General features: G+C 39.7%; 1 protein-coding gene across 7 annotated transcripts in view; it reads right to left on the reverse strand.

The window, feature by feature from the left end:
- FAM53A (family with sequence similarity 53 member A) overlaps positions 1-20946 on the reverse strand; it is a 70333-nt gene that overhangs the window by 12954 nt on the left and 36433 nt on the right. For 5 of the 7 annotated variants that reach the window (XM_027885958.1, XM_027885959.1, XM_027885957.1 and 2 more), the window contains exon 5: positions 18844-18888. The exons of 1 other annotated variant lie outside the window; for it this stretch is intronic. In XM_027885958.1, the coding sequence (XP_027741759.1) occupies positions 18844-18888 (45 nt within the window). Of the gene's footprint in view, positions 1-18796; positions 18889-20946 lie in introns of all 7 variants that reach the window. One more of the 7 variants, XM_027885963.1, reaches the window with a different exon arrangement.

The raw sequence follows: 20946 nt of genomic DNA on the forward strand, positions 1-20946 counted from the left end.
AAATCATAAGCAGCTGCTGCCGGCACCTTGCCTCAGAGATGAGGAGTTTCAAGCTGCAGCTGCCACCCACTCAAAAGCTCCCCCAAACCTTGAATTACCTCTTCAAGCTTACATTAATATTCTGCTTTTAGTATGTGACACGACACTGGTGGCCTCTGCAGCGTGACAAGAGGGACTGACTGAGAGGGTTGCCAGTTCCTTGAACTCCAAGGGAAGCAAGGCTTTGGATACTTGCACGCCGATTAAGTTCTCAGAAACACATTTGATAGCAGTAATATATTCATCTTATCCTCCTGGCTCACAGAAGTTTCCTTTTTTACCCAAAAAAGTAGCACAAATATTCAAAAGCTTTACTGTTAGCTGTGTCAGATTAAGAAATTTTACTTTAGAGCAAAGGCAGGAGACTCATCCAAAATATGAGCTCCTGGAGTTCTTACTCGTTGCAAAGGGCAGCAGCAATAAGGGTTGCAAACTGGTTTACTAGGCCTTGCAGCACAAGTCAGGCATTCCTGGGAAGTAGACTGCATGTAGCAAAAAACCCAAAATAAATCCCAGCATGTAGCACATAGGTCAAAATCAAATTCTACAAATACACAACAGACATACACACAGCCATTAGGAACAGGTTCTAACAGAGTCCTGAGGGCTTTGAAACTTTCAAGCAATCCATATTATTGATTAACGTAGCATTCATTTGGCACTGGCATTACGCAACAATAATTTCAGGCTGTGAAGGAAACATAACAGTGATGCCCATCCAGCAGCCCTCGGGATGTTTCCTTCCAGCTTACCACTTCTTTTGGTGGAGGAAACAGGGAACGAGCACTTCTAACAGCAAGCACACCAAACCGCCAGGTAGATGGAAGGGCTCCAATGGTACAGAGTCAGGCCATTCCCAGGATCAGAGCCAGGATGTTCAAGGTCTGCTCCTGGTGAGAGGCATCTCCACACGCCCCAGCAGCAACCACTGTGCCCCATCTGCCAAAGTGCAGGACCTGCTCCCAACTGGTGTCCCCGGTGGTTGGTCCCTCTCAAGGGGAAAAAAAAAAACTCCAAATCTTTTGAGAGGACACCCTTCAAAGGATAATCTTGCCTCAAGTGAGAGTTCAGTAAAAGCTGTGCAAAGGAGAGAAACAGTCTGCAGTACTTTCAGTGGCCACATAAAGCACATGGACAAAAGCCAACATATACAGTAACTGTCGCAATAAATTTAGGAGTTACTGCCAAGTATGTTTAAGAGTAAAAACTAAGCTTACAACTTGTACTTCAATTCCCTAAGGCTGTTGCATAACCTGAAAATACATTACAACATGAGAACAAAGTAATACTGGTGATTAACCAGGAATATAATCAGAGGATCTGGAAGTCTTCAAAAATGTGTTTTGTTGCAAGCCTTGTACCAAAGCATCCAACTTTCCTGTAGGGAAGGATCTCACTTCTCTGCATGCAGTATCAGTCTTGCACAAAACCATGCATTTTTATACAGATTTGGAAGGTGTAACCTACCTGACTCCCTTTACAAAGCTGCCACCTTATTAGCTAGCACATATGCATATTTACTGTGATTATGCATTAAGACAGGACTATGGGGACAGATGAATTACAGTCTCAGAAAGCAACTGACTGGAGAAGATGGCAAAAAGAGCCAGGATAAGGCCATCCTTCCCTTACACACCAGATGGCCATGGAAAAACAACAGTTATCTGTCCTTAAAAATCAGTGATCACAAAGAAAGGACTTTGTGATTAACTCTCAAGTCCATACCCATCTGAGAGATGGCTGTGTGCCAGTGAAAGGAACTGTGGCAAGTCAGAAGAGTCTGTACAACCCACATTTATATCCTAATCCATTCAGAGATCTTTCTCCTCCAGTCCAGTGTCTAAGGGGTCTAAGCAACTGTGATCCACAACTTCAACACTGAAACCCTTTCTCAGTCAATATCCTTACATGGCAAGCCTGTGTTAAAAGTGATCTACAGCTGGTTTTAACTGTATCAAATCATATATTGGAAAAAATCAGGAACCAGTAGGAGATTTGCAATTTATCCTAGTTAAGTAGCTAATAGAATCCAGAAGTGAAGTCTGAGTTTATCCTGAACCTCCAATTTCAAAATTAATGCTCCAAAAGCAGAGCATAGTTTGAAGAATGTGACTTTGAAAGAAAAGGGTCATACAATAGAAATATTTGTTTAACCTCAATAAGGTTGTTACCACTACTTAGCACTTTGAACAGTATTACTCTAGTCCTCATGGTGATCATTATTCAGCAACGTGTTTCCATGGCAAGGCCTCCAGTCTCCAAAAGCAGAGCACAGGGAACAGGGTACAGGAAAACCTTTATACAAATACATTTATAAATATGTGCTCTTCAAGCAGCCACAAACAAATCCCTATCTCCTGATGCTAGTTAGAATAAACACAATAATATTAGCCTACAAGAACACTTACATTAACTTACTCAGTGTTAACTCCTCTGATTTGGAGCAGTATCACCCTTGCCCCTAACAGAAGCATTTTATTATGACATACACAAATTTCATTGACCATTTCCAATAGTTCACCATTTTCTACAACTGCTGCATTTTCACAAGCATATGCTGGCTTAGGTCCACTACAAATGTCTGGAGGCCACTTGAACAAGTCTGTATTATACTTTACTCAAGCCAAAGGTGAGAATGCAAGTATTTAGTTGATAAGATTTAAGAAGTGGGCACATACTTCAGGTATTGCAAGTATGCATTTACAAAATCCTACCCTCATTAAACAGTGAAGAATGGAGTACTAGACTTAAACGTAACCCTAAAGTTTAATCAAATTGGTTTTGCATCAGGCTGTATCACTGCAAGATGGAACAAAAACGTTACCCTTGACATCCAGGTGCCCCTGTTGACTCGAGGAGCTCACTTTTACCTTAAAACTGAATTCTTTCTGCTGTTTGCTCTTTCAGGGAAAGGACACCTCCTGCAGAGCTCAACCACCACAGAAAAGAGGTAAGGTAACCTGAATTTAGAACAGTTTTTTTTCCACAAGCTAAGGGAGTAACGAGGCAGTTTGGATCTCAATGAAGAATGTAATAGTTCCTCAAAAGATGGGAATCAATTAAGCTCTTTCCAGGATACTGAAGCCACTTAAGATCATTTATCACTACTAAGGACCTATGCTTTCTACAGCTGAAGTAGTTTAGACTCAGCAGCAGAGAGGAGAGAAAATTCTTACTTCTTCATATAGTTATTTGAACTTTCTAGGAGATGTGTTCTCTCCCTAGAAGAGAGAACAACAGAAGGAATTCAGTTATTTTAGAACATGAACAGCAGAAAATAGTATTTTTCAACATGGAGCGTATATATTCTTTAGTTACAAACATGAGGTGAGTCTGGAAATTAAACACTTCACTGCAAAGTTAAGTATTTCTGTTCATATTACATTATTATATTCCTACTCACCTGACCAAGTATTTCAATTTAACAAGCTTAAGAGCCATTTACCAGCCCAACTGCCCACTTGCATGCCCCGAAAACACACCTTATTGTGCCAACTATGAGAGTTTTACAAAATTTTTAAAAGCAAGCTTTTTGCTCTGGGACATGCAATTGTAGCAAGCCTTGGGAATTCAAGTTGAAGGAATTTCTGGTTCTATAGGAACACATGCTCAAGTTACAAGGGCTACCTGATCCAAATGGCATTAAATGTTAAACACAATGGCCACTGTGCATTGAGCACTTCAGGAGCATACCATCACCTGGTAACACTCAAGTCTATATTTTCATTCAGGTAGGTATCCTTAAAACAAGTATAATGAATAACATTCTCAAAAAAAAAAAAAAAAACAACCCTGCTAGGCAAGCTATTACACAAAAGTAAACTAATTAAAACCTGAAAAGAGAGAAGGGGAAAACCAACACACTAAGTTTACATTTTAAGGACTTAGAGCATATCACGAGTCTCGGCCTCTGGATCAGTTTTATTATTGTGCACTAATGAAGAATTTGAGAGAGGCTCTGTGCTGACTGTGCTTCAAGCACATCTGATTTCTGCCACTCTAAGCACACACTTCAGCAGTTAAAGTAACCTTGAAGCTCTACAAAATAGGACATGACAGTTAAGCCACAAGCACCTGTCACATGCGTTTTAAGATCCTATTTAAGATCTTTCATGCTACTTGTACATCACAACACTGCTTCATATCACTTATTTTAACCTACAATTGCAGTCTAAATACCCTTATAACATTTGTATTTTAATAAGGACAAGTTATAACACTAGCTGAAATAAGGTTGCCCAACATTAGCTGAAGTTCAGAAAACTTTCACTCCTACTGAGCAATTTATACCACGGTATTCTTGTCTGAATGCTGCGAAGACCACAAAGTTCTCCTGCTCCTTACTGTTAATGTTCATTAGCCTATAAGGCAGGCAAAGCACACACTGATCAACATAGAACTGAAAGCTGAGAGTTAAAATATAACTATACAAAGGAAAAAAACCTCATACAGTATCAACAGCCAGGCCTAAAACCACCTGGTATCTGCAAAACTCTATCCCAGAAGGACAGAACCTTTGCAGGGTTTAAATTGGTCAGTCCCTGGTTCTTAAAGGCTCCATTGAATTCTGCATTTATAAAACCTGTAAGTGTAATTGGTGGCCCAAGCAGTCATAAATGGAATTTTTGAGTTGTGACAAACTTGTCTACCTCTTGCATGAGAAAAGGGACCACATGGGCTTCGTGACTTCTACTATTCAGGCTAGGCTGAGGGAAGGGAGTTCCTTTAGGAGGAGGATAGAAATATTACTAAGTGTGGTACTGCAGCCTCCTGCTCCATGCATCCCTCCTGGGTAAGGACAAGGTGGAAGGAGAAGAGGTCCAAGACCCACACAGGCAACAGTGACCCCAGTGAAGCACTAGGGCATCCAGAAGGGACACACTGAGCCAGGTTCTGGTACAACCTGAGTGTCTACCCAAGTGAAATCTACCACTCCTCGTCCCCCTTACACTGATGTGCACAGTGTTCCCTTCCCACTGCACTGAAGCATTATGTCCCTCCAATGAGGAAACAAAAGCTACCTCATTTTACACTTACATACAGTTACATGCACAAAATTCTGCACATAAAATGCCAACACTTTGATATTTCTGATCAAGGCAGACTGTATAGTGATGCCAATGATCCTGGAATGGTAGGCTACTGAAAATGCAAATACTGAAAGTTAAACATTTTCAACAGGCCTCCAAAATATAACTCAGAGTTTTATCCCACTGCATCATGAGACAGAGAGCCACTTTTGTGCTGGAGATAATTCACATTCAAAACACTCTACCGATGTGAGCATGAGGTCCCCATTTTTGCAAACCCCAAGATACCAAAACATGTCCCTTCTCCATTTTTAGAGGAAAACAGTCATAATTAAAGGCTTCCACTTACAGAGAAAGAACTGAGAAGAGGCACTAAGACAAAAGTATCTGCTTTTAGCTGTTCTACAATAGTCACTGTCCCTCAAAACCCACACCCTTCTCACTTGATAACTGTGCTACACAGACAAGCCTCAACTCACTCATACATACTTGGGGCCCTGCTACAACTTATCCACTCAAAACAACAAGCTGTCAAACCAGCAGTCTGATTAGAGGGGAAAAAATAAAATTCCTAAATTCCAGGCTTCCTTTGGTGATACTGCAAAACAATTCATGTCAAAGAATGTTTGTGCTGTTTTCAAATTAAAACCAGAGGGTGTTTCCCTGCCACAGCAGAAACACGTTTGACAATCTGAAGATATCCTTTGTCAAATCATCCCGTATACCTTGTATTAATTAAGCAGAATTCAATTAAACACAAATTCAGTTCAGATGAGTTCACTGGCTTTCATGCAGCTGGAAGCAATGGCCCAAGGTTGAACAAAGAAATTTGTTCAAATAGCTGCAAAAAAGTTAAATCCTCCCTCCTATCCCAGCTTCCAAAGTATTCTGCATTTTTGCTTCCCCTGTGATCCTTCTTTACAATGCCCAGAAGACAGGATTTTTGGAGGGAAAAAAAAAATAAACTGCCAAGCTTAGCTCTGAAATGTTTTAGTTACACTTAAAATAGTTGTCGAAGTTATGTTTTAGTTTACATCAGTTTATCAGGTTTTGTATCATTTGAGCACTTGAGTGCTTAGTCACTTGGTTAAGTTTACAAGGTTGCCACATTAATAATGGAGTTATCAGCACACAGAACTTCTGTGTTGGCGCTCTACACAGTGAGAGTAAGCAGAAACAGTTCCATTTAAGAACTGAGGATACATTTGCTATTTTCTCAAAACTGCATGAAGACAGTTTAAAAAAAAATGAAAGTACTATTAAGCAAGCATTCAGATCAATGGAACGGTCATTACACAGAGCTCTGAATGAACTAAGTTAATTTTTTTAATTACTGCAAGTTCAAGACTTACAAAAGGCTGTTAGGCAGATAAAGTCTGTCAGGCCAGTATTGCAACTTAAAAAAACCCTAATAAATGGAAAGCTACCAGGGCTTCTGCTTCACACAGGGTGCTGCAGCTGAGACAAGCTCTTCACATTTTTGCAGTTTTACTGTTAAAAAGTCAAAGTACCAGTTTAGCCATTACAGGTTTATCAAAAACACACTGTCAGCAAGACACATGCTTTGACAGCAAAATTAAGCTTAACACAGAAAGATCTATTACTTATTCTGTTGATGACTTGTACTAGAAATTGTATTTCATCTCTGACTACCCTCTACTGCACTTCAGAGTTAAGAACTCCTGTTCAGGAGCTGCATTTTGTTCTCCATCACTTCATTATTACAACAGGCCTAATCTCCAAGGTACCACCTTATTTGCCAGCTAATGCTAATATTTACTTGAACTATTTAATTGCATATTTAAACCAGACAGGTGATGCCTGATCAAAGTATTTTCCTGAAAGTCAGATACACAACACAGCAGATGTGTTCACGTGGCAAAGCAACCTCAAAAATCTATGGTGGGATCTCCAACACTGGGAACAGTGCAGAGGAATTATAACCATGACAACAACGAGTGACCAAGGAAAAAAGGCTGCAACACCTCCTGGTATCAAAGAGTCTTAATTTCATCCTGTGTTGCCCAAATACAACCAGTATTTTTCACTCCAAACTGACACTTTCAATCTTGATCACTGAAGAGCAAATTTGAAACCAGCCCCTTCTGCTACACATGCATAAAAATGACTCAGATTAGAAAGTTATTCCAGAACTAAGAAAACCAACGACTGCAAGGCCTAAAGAAAAGCACATTAAAATAATTATTTTTTTGGTCTCTGCTTGCACAGAAAGGTAGACCACTCCAAACACCTAGATATGAAGAAACTAGCAAGATTTAAAAGAACTCATTTACTCCTCATTTTCTTTAAACAGACTTGCCTGAATGTGACCATATTAATTTCTGCCATAGACAACTTTTTTCATTTAAGAAAAATTCTTTAATCCTTTGCTTCAACATGCACAGTAAAAACCTCACTCATCTGATCACTTGAATCCTGGTAAATTCCCATATGGATTCCAGAAACACTCAATATCCACACCAATGGACTGCTCATCAGCACTGAATGTCCTTCCTGCTGTTCTCTCCCTTCCACAATAAAGTCCCCAGATTGGAGAGGCTTCTTGACACTGCTGATTCCTAGAGAACTCTTTGAAAACAGAGAAGATTCCTCTTCCTTTTTGCAAACTTAAACCATTCTCATTTCGAAATGGAAATTCCCCTCTACAGATACACACAAGTCTTCACCCTCGTAATTTTCACTACAAAAGCTCATTTCATCTCAGGATTGCAGCTGCATTTGCTATAAGCCAATTTTGTTCTTTCACCCAAAATCCCCAGCAGTCATTACACTAAAGTAGTCTTATGGAAACAAGTTTGCAGCAAGTTATTTTCTCTAATATGTTTATATATCACACTGAATTCAAAAACTCTTTCTGAACATCAAAAACCCCATAAAAGACAAGTTTTCTGCACTAATCCAACTTAAACCTGGTACCTCCTTATCTTCTTCCTGTGTGTACTGATCTCACAGGAAGTTTCTTGGGTGGAGACTTGAGAAAGTTTTAAAGAGCCTCTGAACTGTATCTGAATTACTAGTTTGGTTCTCTTTCACATGCCCGTTTTTACTGTCCAAAGAAACAGACCTAAACCAGAATATGGTTCCAGAGAAAAACCTCAGCCCTGCCACATCTTCATAATCCCTTAGAGCTGAAGGGATCACACACCCCACTCAGCACAGTAATTAATTGCAACTCCTAACATACTCTACTTACCCTTATTGACACAATCAAAGCAAGTTAAAACACTTTTCCATAACTAAGATAGGCAAGGCAGCTGAGCGACCAGACTTCAGCCCAAGGGGGCCAATAACAGCAGCATGACACAACTAGTCTTGGAAGTCACACCTTATCCCAAAAGGAAAAGGGCTAGTTATTCAAAACCACACTATGACATAGTGACTTGGCATAAAAAGTCAAGATATAGTCTGCATTAAAAACCCTCATAGCAACCAACTTGCACTGCCTACAAAAAATAAACTAAGTGTTGAACCTCAATTGCTCACCCCAACAAAGCATGCAGAAAAACAAGCCCAGAAGAGAATAACTGTATCTTAAATGCTCTCCTCAACATCCATCCAGTGATTATTACGGTCAAACATTTTCCAAGAACTATACCCCTTCTAGTACTTAACAGCACTGGCATGTTTACCTCTAGTGTGGCACACAGACGTGATCCCAACTCTGATGCTATCTATGCCCAGAGTTCTGGGCCATCATTTTTGAGTTCTGCCAGACTCAGTGCACCAATACTGAGACCCTCACATAGAAGACAGAACTAATCAATACAAAACAACTGCACATAGATGGAGCTGGCCATGTACAGAGAATGCATCTGAGAGCTGGTGAAAAGGAGGGGAAAATATGCCCAAAAGAGCACATGATATTAACACACCTCACTAGTTAAAGCTGAGTGACATCAGCCACATAAAGGAAGGCTGGAATATTCATGAACTTGATTGAAATGATATCATGGGCACATTTATAGAAAAGCACAAGGTCACACTATCAAACTGCATCACGAGGAATTCATCAGTTGGAAGGGTCAGAGCAGGACAAGAAAAACAAGTGACTGCAGTCACCAACACAATACAGCCATAAAAGGAGAGAGAATAAAAGCAAACAGAAAAAAAATTGTAGAGTATTAAGAAAAGAGCTGGAGGTAGGAAAGGTTCAGCTGGTTTATTTAGCGTGGGGAAAGGGACAATCAGCAATAACTTTCTCTAAACACGCACACTGCAGAGGGATCAACTGGAAGGAAGAGCTAAAGAACCAGCTCCAGGGAACACACACAATTTGGACAAGTGATATAATCAGTATGAGTTAAGTTTAAGAAATTACTCACAACCTTATTCTTCATGGCAGTTTTCTGACATAAACCAACCATTTTGGGAACAAATAATAAAATCCAGTTCAAATTAAAACCCATCTTAGCTGGTGCTCACATGATAATCTTAAAAGAAACTCCAACCACCCTAACTTCTGCTTTATTCACTTGCCTTCTGCAGTACATTGAAGCTTGGGAACCTGTGTAACCTCTTTCAACAAGAGACTTCAGCTTGGCTATACATCTGACAGCTATCACTTCCTGGAAACTGATGTTTCTCCAGTATTTGAGTCTAACCAAGAAGGCTGAGGAATAGAAACTATAGGGTGGGGAGCGTTGCACAAGAACAAACTTATCAAAAATCTCAGAACATATTTAAATAGATCACACAAAAATATTTTGACCACAAGCTGGTCAGTGAAGGGTAAAAGCAGCCTTACTCTGCGTACACAAAGCCTTTTCAGATGGAGGAAAAAAAAAAAAATCAAAGTAGGTATGAGTCACATTAAGGAACTGAAATATGACTGATCTGGAATTGACATGTGGAAGGGGAAGGAGCTTTAATGCAGAGGGAGTTATCAGCAGCGCTCATAGTTCACTAACAGTTCCACTGAGGTTTGTTCTTACAGATTAGAGGTTATTACAAATACGACTGCTCGCTGAAAACGCATTTCAACATCCTGCCCCTCCTCTTCATTTCCTTCTCTGTAATCCCTTGGTTTACAGTTTCCAAGCATGAACTTCAAGGATCAAGTTATTTCTGGGATCAAGTTATTTCTGCTGTAACCCAAAGGTAAAACTACTAATACGCATTTCAAACTATATTATCATTACAAAACTGGACTTGACCCTCACTCTGAATGACGATAAATCAAATGATCCCCCATGGAAGGAACAATTAAGTCCATTTCACAATAAGGGAAGGACTTCACCACTATAGAAGAAAAAAACCCAACAACAAGACACCCCTGTATGACAGCAGCTAAAGTAGCCGAGCAGTACTGCTTGCAATATCTCCAGCAAGATATCAAAGCAAAAAAAAGGTGGTTGTTTTGGGTTTTGGTTGGTTGGTTGGTTTTGTTTTTTTGGGGTTTTTTTTAGATAAGCAGAGGAGAAATTCAAAGTGTCCCAAACCTGTCACTTGTTACACTCTGCAGACAATATGTTGTAGCAGTAGTCTGAATCTCTTTCCTATTTAGGTCACAGTTCCTGCTACTCCCACAAGTTACTGCAGGACAGAAAAACACCTCACATTGCCACTATTAGTTGCAGTGAATGCAGCAGGATACTGATTTTTGTTTTGTATGACTGGCAGCTGGTTTTGTCACTACTCAAAACAGGAGTCTGAAGTTATTTCACAGGTGCACGAGAAACTCCCAAAGTAGAAGATCCAGCATGTATCAATAGACTCACACCTGAAGGAAAAAAAAATAGCATTTATGCTTGATATTTGAAACCAAAGGCCATCTCAAGAACATCAGCTTTACAAATAGTGCTGCTCGGGGAAATAATAATTGGAAGAGACAGGCATTGAGAGCTATTCATAGACCTAGAGCACACACTAAAAAGGTTGCAGAGGACATTCCCTCCTTTCCCCTCCAATGCTGGCAACCCCTCCTGAAGTACAATAACATGCTTTTTTTAACCCATAGCTTTAAGGCACTAACTTCCAGACTATCAAACTGCTGACAGTGGTAAAGTAAAGAAAAAAAAACAGCCCTAAATTCTGCTTGGGAACAGACCTGTTGGGCAGTTTTTACCCTTTTGGCACCACGATCTACCTGCTGACTGTGCCATTCATCCTACTTGTGAGACTTTGTCTCACAGCTCCCCAGAGGTCTTCATATTTTTCAGAATATGTACTAAGACAGAAAAAGCCAGAACCATGCCAAGTGGATTACAACTCAACACAGTAACATTAAACTTTCAGAACCACTGTCTGAAGAAACAGATTCACCAGAAAAATACTACAAGCCATAACAAGTGCTGGTAGAAGGCATAGAATATTTCTCACTGCCATTGTGAAAATGGAGGAGGACTTTGCCATGCTCAGCACCAGGAAGGTTTTCTGCACAGTTATTCTCCAAAAGGGAATTTAAACAGGATTTTGACACCAGACCAAAGAACCTGAAAAATCCCCAAGCGGAAAGCAGCAAAGCAAGGAGAGCAAAGGGAACTCAGAGCAAAGCCAAGAGGGACTCACAGAACAGTAATATACATCAAACAGAACGTGAAGAGTGGCAAGCTGTGTAAACTACTTAATTCTGCACATGTCCCGGTCTCACACAGTAATATAAAAAGAATTACTCCTGCTTCCAACATTCCATTCTGTTGTCCTCCCTCCAAGAGAACAAGAGCCTACAGCAGCAAATAACATCCTTATAAAACACAAGCACAGGCAGGCACACACAGACCCAGTAAAACGGGGAAAGAAGCTGGCAACACTTAGGAGGAAAAAAGTTTTTAGACCATGTGGAACTAGTCAGCAGACATCATACCAGCTTGCCAATTCCCACTGAACACAGACATGCATTTTGCAAGGATGCTTAACTGCCATTTGACTCCCAGTTGAACAGTTCCATACTTTAGGTTTGTACCATGTAAGATTCATTCTGGAAGAAAAAGCCTTACGTGCTGACAGAAAGGTTTCCTTTCTCAAGGTCTGTTACTGAAGGAGCTTTTCAGGCTCAAGTATCAATTTTTTTTTTTTTTTTTTAAGAACACAGCTGGGCAGAAGAGCATCCAAATTCAACAGTAACAGAGGCAGAGACTAGAGGTTCTCCAAACCCTTTGTCAAGCCATCAGAATAACCCCTTCAGGCAACAAAATTCAAGGTAAGAAAAACAGTCATCTGTCTTTGAAAAATAACTAGGTCAAGAAAATGCTCTGCTGTGGTTAGAAAAAAAACCACAAGGCCACTTCTTAACAAACTTTATGACCTGTACAGCCCTGGTCTGGAATGTAGTTGTCAGTTATGTTTCAGCGGGGCAAACTTAAATCTGTTCTTGACAGAAAGATCATTTAAGGAGCAAGACTGGAAAGAAATGCTCCCCTCTAATAGTGCTCAGCCTAGAAAGGTATTTCTAACAAATTAAGGATTACATTAATTAGCAATTAGAGCTATAAGTAAAGTACCTTTTTTATCATAACGAAGGGGGGAATTACACAATATCTGGATTACCCAAGCATCTGAAATGGAGCCCTAGATGGACAGCAGTTTCCAACCCCCTCTCCTCCCTTTTTTTAAGCTACCTAAGTAATTCACCTTGGTCATGGCAGGAAGAGGTAAAAACATTAAATTTAAGACTCGCATTATCTCCAGCAACTTAAACTGCAGATTCATCCTCAGGTATTTACACTGACATCACAGTAAAACGAGTCTCAGTAAATTGGGCCTGTTTATTAAAACAGGATTGAAAAAATTAAAACCGACTTCAAATTCAAGCCTGAAGGTAAAGACTGAAGGTCTTGAGACAGGACCATAAGTCTGAGATTACATAACAAGCTTCAGATGTGCACTGGAGCTCTTAGGAAAAGCTTTCCTGCTCTAAGACACCTATTTTGAAAGGTCTTCCTTCTCATAATGGCTGTTCCTTGGACAAGTTACAAATGCTAACAGCTCTACTGTCAAAAATCCTCATCAGTAACAGAAGGAATTTCCCTAGTTTTACACCATCCACAGAGCTGTACATGAACTCCATCAGAAGCACTGAAATAGCATGTATTTGGAAGACCACTCGTGTTCACCAGAGGCATCAAAAGCCATGGGCAGGACATTCCCACTGAATAGAAACAGAGTTTTGATAATTAAGGGACCCCAGGCCACTCTCAAAGCAAGCCAAATACTGGTAACTGGAAACTTCTAGCTTGCTGAAGTAATTATTTGTAGTACTTTGAACTAAGGTAAAGCAACACAATCTTTGATATATCAAGGATCCTTCTTCTGCTCATCTAAATCAATATGAAGCTAGTGCTACATGCACACCAATATAGACAAAATATCTCTCGTCTCCCCACCTATAACAATAATTATTTTTAATAGATTAAATTTTAATCTCTGCTGTCCTAGAATAAACTCACAAGAACTAAGTGGGAAAAAAAAAAAAAAAAAGGCAGCCCAACAGGTAATCCTGTGAGAGCAATTCATGCTGCTTTTGTATCGCACTATAAAAAAGTTGACATTTAAAGGTTTCATGTATTAGATCAAATTATAAACTGGGTAAAAAGTGTTTCTCTAAACCATCCCACTAAAAGCAAAAATACCTGTCAGATGCTAAAGCTTAGCAGGAGCAGGACACTAATTATCCATGATTCATTAGCCATCCCACAAGTCTGTTATTGCTTCCTCATATGGAAAGTTCTTAAGGACTGTCGAATTCTGAAGCCTGGCAGTTCAGATGACTCACTTTGAGACAAAACATTATTACCAAAATATAATGCCTGTTCCATGCAGACATTGTAATCACCATTGTATTTGAAAGATGAAAACAAGGAAAAGGAATTCAGCTTCCCTTCCTCTGAGTCCTCCTCATTCAAAACTCAAACCACAGGGGTGGCAATGGGAGGGGAGTGAGGAAGGGAAAAACAAATACTCAAGTGGCTTCTACAACCAAACCCTCCATGATTTCAAAGCAGACTCTATGCGCAACACTAACATGCTGCAGGATGACCACAGGAAAGCACAGCTTCAGAGGAGTTAGTGCATTGCCACCAATGTCTTGCACACTGCCATTTGCTTAAGGACACCCTTAAAAAAGATGAATATAAGAATTTGGGAGACCCAAACTTAAAATTACACAAGAGTGGATGTGAAAAGAATGAAGTTTTTCACAGCTAGCACGTCCTCATCTACATAACAAAAACCAAAAAAACTAAAGTAAGTGATGAAGGAGGGCCTGTAATTCAGAACAAGAATAGATAGTTTAACAGTTACTTTTTTTCACTTACAGAGCTTTCTGGAAAAATTAAACTCAAGTTCCCAATAAGCACTTTATTCAATGGGACAGGGGGGAGTCTCAATCTCAATTACATCCCAGATTAAAAAAAAACCCTGGAAGTTGACAAGAAGTAGTTTCAACATCCTATTTTGTATTTAATTAAGGATGTCCTTTTCTCCAGCTGCATCCAACTGTAGAATTTCTAGTTCAACTGTAGAACTACCTGAACTGTAAAGTTCAAGAAATTGATACAGCAAACATGAATTGCTATCAGAGGTGCTTCTACTTGAGGAAGCACTTTTTTTTCCAAAGGAAAAGAAGAAACACTGAAAGCCTTGAAATCCAGGCATCCTTCCCAGTTTCATCTGTTGGTATTCAACATCTACCATCGAGCAAAGAGGATCCAAACTCATCCACCCAGTCTGCTGCTATACAAGCTCCTACACCTCTCTGTTGCAATAAATGCACTCTACAGCCAGCACTGCTCTGCCAGGAAGCCCTCACAGCTTACACAATCTACTACATGGATTGCAAACATAAAGGTTCACATACTGTTCAAAAGGAAAATTATTTCCACAGGGCAGTGTCTCTGACAATTAAATCCACAGCATTTTTTTCCCCCTATTTTGAGCTAAGCTACATGTTCCTTATACACACTTGGATAAAGCCCACAAGTTTTACATGGAAAGCCCACGAGTCAAGTAGCTCCAGACCATAACATCATCTGGGATCTTAAGCCCTATGAGAATCATTGTCAAGTTCAGTTACAACCTGTCCTGCCTTTCCTATAGACAGATATTGAAAGCTTTATACAGCACTTGCCTCCCTCTGAAAGAAAGGTATAATCCATTATCTTTCTCCATTTTAGGAAATTAAACCGTTCTCACTTCCACAAAAATTCATCACAGCACACCAACAAACTAAAACCCAAGCTTGAGTCCCTGCACCTCCCCATCAGCAGTAAAAGCTCCTAATGTTTGTTCTCCCAAAGGCCCTTTAAAGTCACTCATGGCACAAAGGTTGTCCTCAGGCAATGCTGCTACACACATTTTGGTGAAAGACTCGGCTCTTCCTCCAAGAGAACTTCTGATTTCACCTGTTACAGGGTTTGAACTAATTTTTAAAAGTTAAAACTTAGTTTGTTGTATTGTTTTGCTAGTTATTAAGCATAATACCCAGCTTTAGAAATATTTTTCAAGCACTTCAAACTAAAAAACCATCTGGGAAGGGATGGAAAATGAACATCAGTTTCGCAACACCACAGTGTTAATATGAACTGTGTAATTATAGATAAGCCTTTTAACTGATGTTAACAAAGTCATTCTTGAAACAGAAAAATTTAGAGACTTCCTACGTTACTTTCACACAACAGATGTGCAGTTCATCTATTTAGGTTTAGAAGGATGAAAGAGCCATACAACTATGCCTGAAATGACAAAATCCAACTCAAAACTGATTGTCAGATAGTAGCATAACGCCCAGTGGAAAATACAGATTTATGACAAGGTTACAAAGCTGTCTTTAAGCTTAAGTCAACTACTTATGCCACAAATGTATACTCCAAAAATAGTTTCACACCGCCCTGAAAATACTACTGCTATTTAAGCAAGTTCCTGCTCAAACAATGGACACAGCAAAAGACAAGCACTAGATGCTACCACATGATTAAGAAATCTAAAAGAATGCTATGCTGATTATAAAAGCATAAAATAAAGTTGTGCTGGTTTGGGATAGGTTTTTTGTTTGGTTGGGGTTTTTTTTAAACGTTTGGAGTTTAAGTCTACTTACAGATTTCTGTTCTGATGCAATACACATTAAGGAATTCCTTTTTTTTTTTTTCCTAAGTTTTGAAAACAGCAGTCAATTATTTTTAACATAAGAACTTCAACATAAGTAAGGAGCATCTGTATAACAATTCACAAACAAGAGTAAATAAAGCCTAAGATGACTGAAAAGGTTTATCACTTTCAACAAAATATTCATTTCATTAACCTATTTTACTGGATTACTTTGAAGAGGTTTAAATTATTCAGAGACCTAACTATTAGCAAAAGGAATAGTCTAAATGTTTGAATGGAGATCCAGCTGAACACTTCAGCTGGTCCTACTCAAGTCCTCAAAACTCTGCAAGAAGCTCCAAGTCCTTGACTATGATTTCTTAGAGCAAAATCCTATTTACTGCTCCTGTGTAATTTTAACTCATGAAAAAAAAATATTTCAGGCAAAAAAAGCACTATCATTGGTAAATGTTTCACAAAACAGAAGGGTATAACTGGGTACAGGTTCCTGGATTCCAGATACCATACTTAATACCTGCTATCCCTCCTCCTGGAAGAGCTGCTTTCAAATAGAGACTAAGAGAACTCATACATTTTCATTAACTAGAGGACCAGGAAGCTCAAAGTTCTATTTCCACGAAATATATCGTGACAGTAGGAAAGAGATCCAAAAATACATGACACTATCTTAAGTGAATCTGAATGAATGTTATAGCTTAAGCGAAACTGCCTTTGCTCCCCACAAAAGGCTCTTTATCTGCTAAGGAAACCACATTTCTGGAGGCATTTAAAAGGCTACAGAGGACCAAATACTAGAAAAATATATATTGTGGGAAGTAATCATGCACTAACAGAGAATGAGACAGGATGACTTAAGACATCTTTCCTCACCCATGATTTCCCCAACTGGTTTTTACAGATTGATAGCACAAACTTCGAGTCAAACTGCTGTATAGTATTTTTATTTAATTTGAGGATATGGGAGGTTTAATCACACTACACAGCAGATGCGTACTGCTCAACTTCAGAGAAGCAGATTTAACATACAGTTCAAATCAAAACACTTGGAAATTTCCTAGGACATCTGCTACCCAGAGACAGGTGCAGAGCTCAGTAATTTCTGAGCTGTTTCACAATCACGGTGGTGCTGGTGCTGTCACTAGCCATCACTGAAGTTAGCTCAAGAAGTCCCTCCCTTTTGTAAATGCCACAAGAACAGACATCTCAAGAAACTGCTCCAGCCTTCCACCTACCCGTTCCTCTCTAAAGAAAACTTCTTCCTGATCTTAGCAATTTTCTGGATTCTTAACTGATTTCCAATGAACAAATAAAATAGCCTGACCAATCTCCAGCTGACTCGCACTTCATTGCTCAAAATCCTGCAGGCAAAGCAGTAGTTCGCTTTCACTCTGCTGATGTTTAGAAAACCTACAAGTATCTTACTGTATTCATTTCCATTCAGACATCTGTCCTACAAGACATAAGGTTACCCTTAAAGAAAAAAGAAACCCCACACACTTTGGAAATATTGAAGTCTTTAGCCTCTTACATGTAGGGGTACACTATACAGGCAAACAGAAACATTTTTCTTGAGGTCCACTGCTGACAATTTCTTTTCAGCTATAAATTATGTTTGTGCCTAGAAGTGGACTTAAACTACTGCCTTATTTAGCTGGACAATTTTGATACGATTTTTGACACAATCATGATATTTAAAATACAAATGATGTTACCTCTTGCTTTCTCAGTTTATGATCACTTACAGAAATTATTACCAGGGGAAAAAAAAATTCCCAGAACTGTTTTTCAAAGCAAAGGTAGGCCAGGATTAGTTTTATTTTTCAAATGCTAAGTTAAAAGCTCCCCTGGGAATAGGTATTAAAATTTCAAACAAGAACTAAAATTCTGTCCCTGGCTGAACTGCTTCATTCATAGTAGTTCTTTTTGGTCCTTCAGCTAATACAAAGGGAAAACCACCAGTGTTGTATATTTACATCTGCTACCATTTTATTGATCCCAATCCAACCCAGCCCAATCCTTCTCCACATATTACTCATCTGTATTGTATTTTCCACAAGCCATATTCCAAAGGCCAAGGGCACCAAGGGTGCCCTGCAGCAGAAGATACTCTCACACACAGTGCAAGGACATCTACCATCTATTTCATCAATGCACCACTGAATTGCAGTGTGCATCCACAGGTAGGGGGAAAAAAAACCACCAAAACAATCAGGCCTACACACTGACCAAGAGATGCTGTAGTACACCTCGCAAGTGTACCACAAGAGCTTAAGTGATTAAAACCTGCAATCGTATTAAAGATCTTCCCCAAATCACACCACACTGGCGTGCAGGGCAGAGAACAGCCTTTGCTGACTCCGCTGCATCCACAAGCAGGAATTACATCTACCCCAAATAACCTGTTTGTTCCCATTTTGACAGGAGGTTACAAGCTTTACATAAGCATCTCAAGCTATTTAAAGAAACATGGTTACTATTTACAGCACACAATCTGAATGAACTGCATGAGCCAGTACTTAACCTACTTTAGCCAGTGCAGCCCTGACTCACAGGACAGCCTGACTGTTTTGTGAGGGACTCTGTACCACTTATCTTGCACATGCTAAAACAGCAGCCTGGGAGAAAGCCTAACACTGAGAGAACAGCTACTTCACTACACTGCTCACAGGCAGGAAAACAGTCCTTGCCATGTCCATTCTTGGGTTCTACTTACAGCAGTAACACCGATTGTACAGCTCAGGAACATTAATCCACTTTGCTGTAGCATAATCAAAGTGAACACATTTACTGTAACTATGCCTAACAGGGCATAACTCAAAATCTTCTGGACAATAAGAATTCTAGGAATCCAAGGAGAATGCTTCAGAGCTTATTTTGCTTAAACTTAGTGAGGTCACAGTGTGGTTAATTCATAAACCCGTCGACATACTGACCATTACAATAACCTCAAGGGGCAAAAACCCCAAAATCAATGCCTGAGAGTTCTCAGATTGCAACCACAAGTTTTGTTACTCTGATTTAGTTACTTATCTAAAATAATTAGTATTACAGCTCACCCTTGCATCTATTCACATTGGCTTCTGCAAACTGGCCCACACAAAGGAAAACTCAATTAAGTAGATGCAGAGATTGGAGAAGAGAGATCAGGAGTTACACCAAGAAAATCTCTGCAGGAGAAGCAGCACTCATCTGACCCAAGTTCAGTCACAGCACTGCTGATGTGTTCTGCCCTTTATTAAGTACTGCCACCTCATCAAACCCTTCAGGGAAACATATCCAGCCCCAACATTCCCAACATTTTAAAACTGCCATGGAAATCACTATCAGCTAGTTCCTCTGTTTATTCTCACATGTAAGTGATACTTATTTTGCTGTTTTGGTCTAAGTTGACATATTTGACTTATGTGTTCACACTCATTTCGTTAAGAAACCTTTCTTAATATACAGAGGCATTACATCACAGTGAGCTGCAGCATGAAGTCAATAATCATAAAGCAGAGATAATTTTAGTTAAATTTACTTCAAAAATCAAAGTTATACAAGTGTTTTGCCTATTCAAGACCTTAAACTTCAGGAAAGATAATAAACCAAGCATTCAGGTATTTGCAGGATATGATGAACTGTTTACAAAAATTAAACTCTTGTGTAACACTGTGAAGGTCCAAGATGTGGGGTTAAAAAAGAGCAAACCATCAATAGAAAAGAGCTCTACGAGTAGATGTCAGAGTCTAAACCACCAATGCACACTCTGAAGCCCTCAAGATGCACAGTGGCAGGAGCCAGGCCATGCTGGAGGAAGTATCACATTGCACATTCATTGTTCCTGCATCCCTCAAAGCAGCTGTTCTGGTTGGGCAGGGTGCCAGCTACAGCTTTGGCCTGACCTGGTGTGGCACTCAGGATCTGCCTCAGCACCAAGAAAATCCACTCCTATAAAATCCAGATGACTTTAAACCATTTCTAAGAAGAGAAGCCCCCTGTGCTAGGAAATCACAACTTTGGTCCCTGAGTTCCTTCACTGTTTAGAGACACTTAAAACTTATTACTGTGTTGTCTAACCTAGTCTAATGCTAATTAATGCATGAGATGCCGTAATATCGAACAGTTGAAACTATTACTTACGTGGTTAAAGCCAGGTACTTAGTATTAACTATTTAAACAGACCACTTCAGATAACATGCTACTGTAGTTTGGGATTTTTAAGTATGATACCAGGATTATTACTTTTTGGAACCCCATGCCACCACATTGGGGGTGGAGTAGCACAAGAATGTTAAACACCAGGAAGGCTTCAAACTACAGTGTGCTGTTTGATCTGAAACAGAATTAAATCTCACTGCCACAGTAGGACTTGCTTACACACTGAAAAACATGTGCAACCTCTTGGCTGTTCCTTACTTGTCGCACCTCAGGATCAACTGACATAATTCATGAAGCAGAATGTTGGAAAAGGCTCAGCAGTTTCCACTTCAGTAGAGAAACATTTCTGTCCTTGTACTGCAGTTACCAGCCTAAACACCACCTTTGCTCATTCTGTGGCAGCCTCTGAGATGGAGCATATTAGCAGGAGAGCACAAGCCCCAAGAGGTCCTTTGCCACACAGTCATCTTCAAATTCCAGGGTGATGGGATGTGCCTGCACTCCTCACTGGAGCAGCTTCTTATTTGGGTGCTCTACAACTCACACAGCTCTTCTTGCTCACATAACTGAATAGAGAAAGTAATTTTGAGCCCTTAGGGGCTGAAAACAGCTATCATATTTTGTTATCTTTTCCTACAGTCTTTTCTACTTTGTTTTTACAGCTGTCTTCGTGTTC

The sequence above is a fragment of the Empidonax traillii genome, unplaced genomic scaffold, assembly GCF_003031625.1.
Source record: "Empidonax traillii isolate 1590-97213 ecotype Southwest subspecies unplaced genomic scaffold, ASM303162v1 scaffold175:size1888319, whole genome shotgun sequence".
Taxonomy (NCBI): domain Eukaryota; kingdom Metazoa; phylum Chordata; class Aves; order Passeriformes; family Tyrannidae; genus Empidonax; species Empidonax traillii.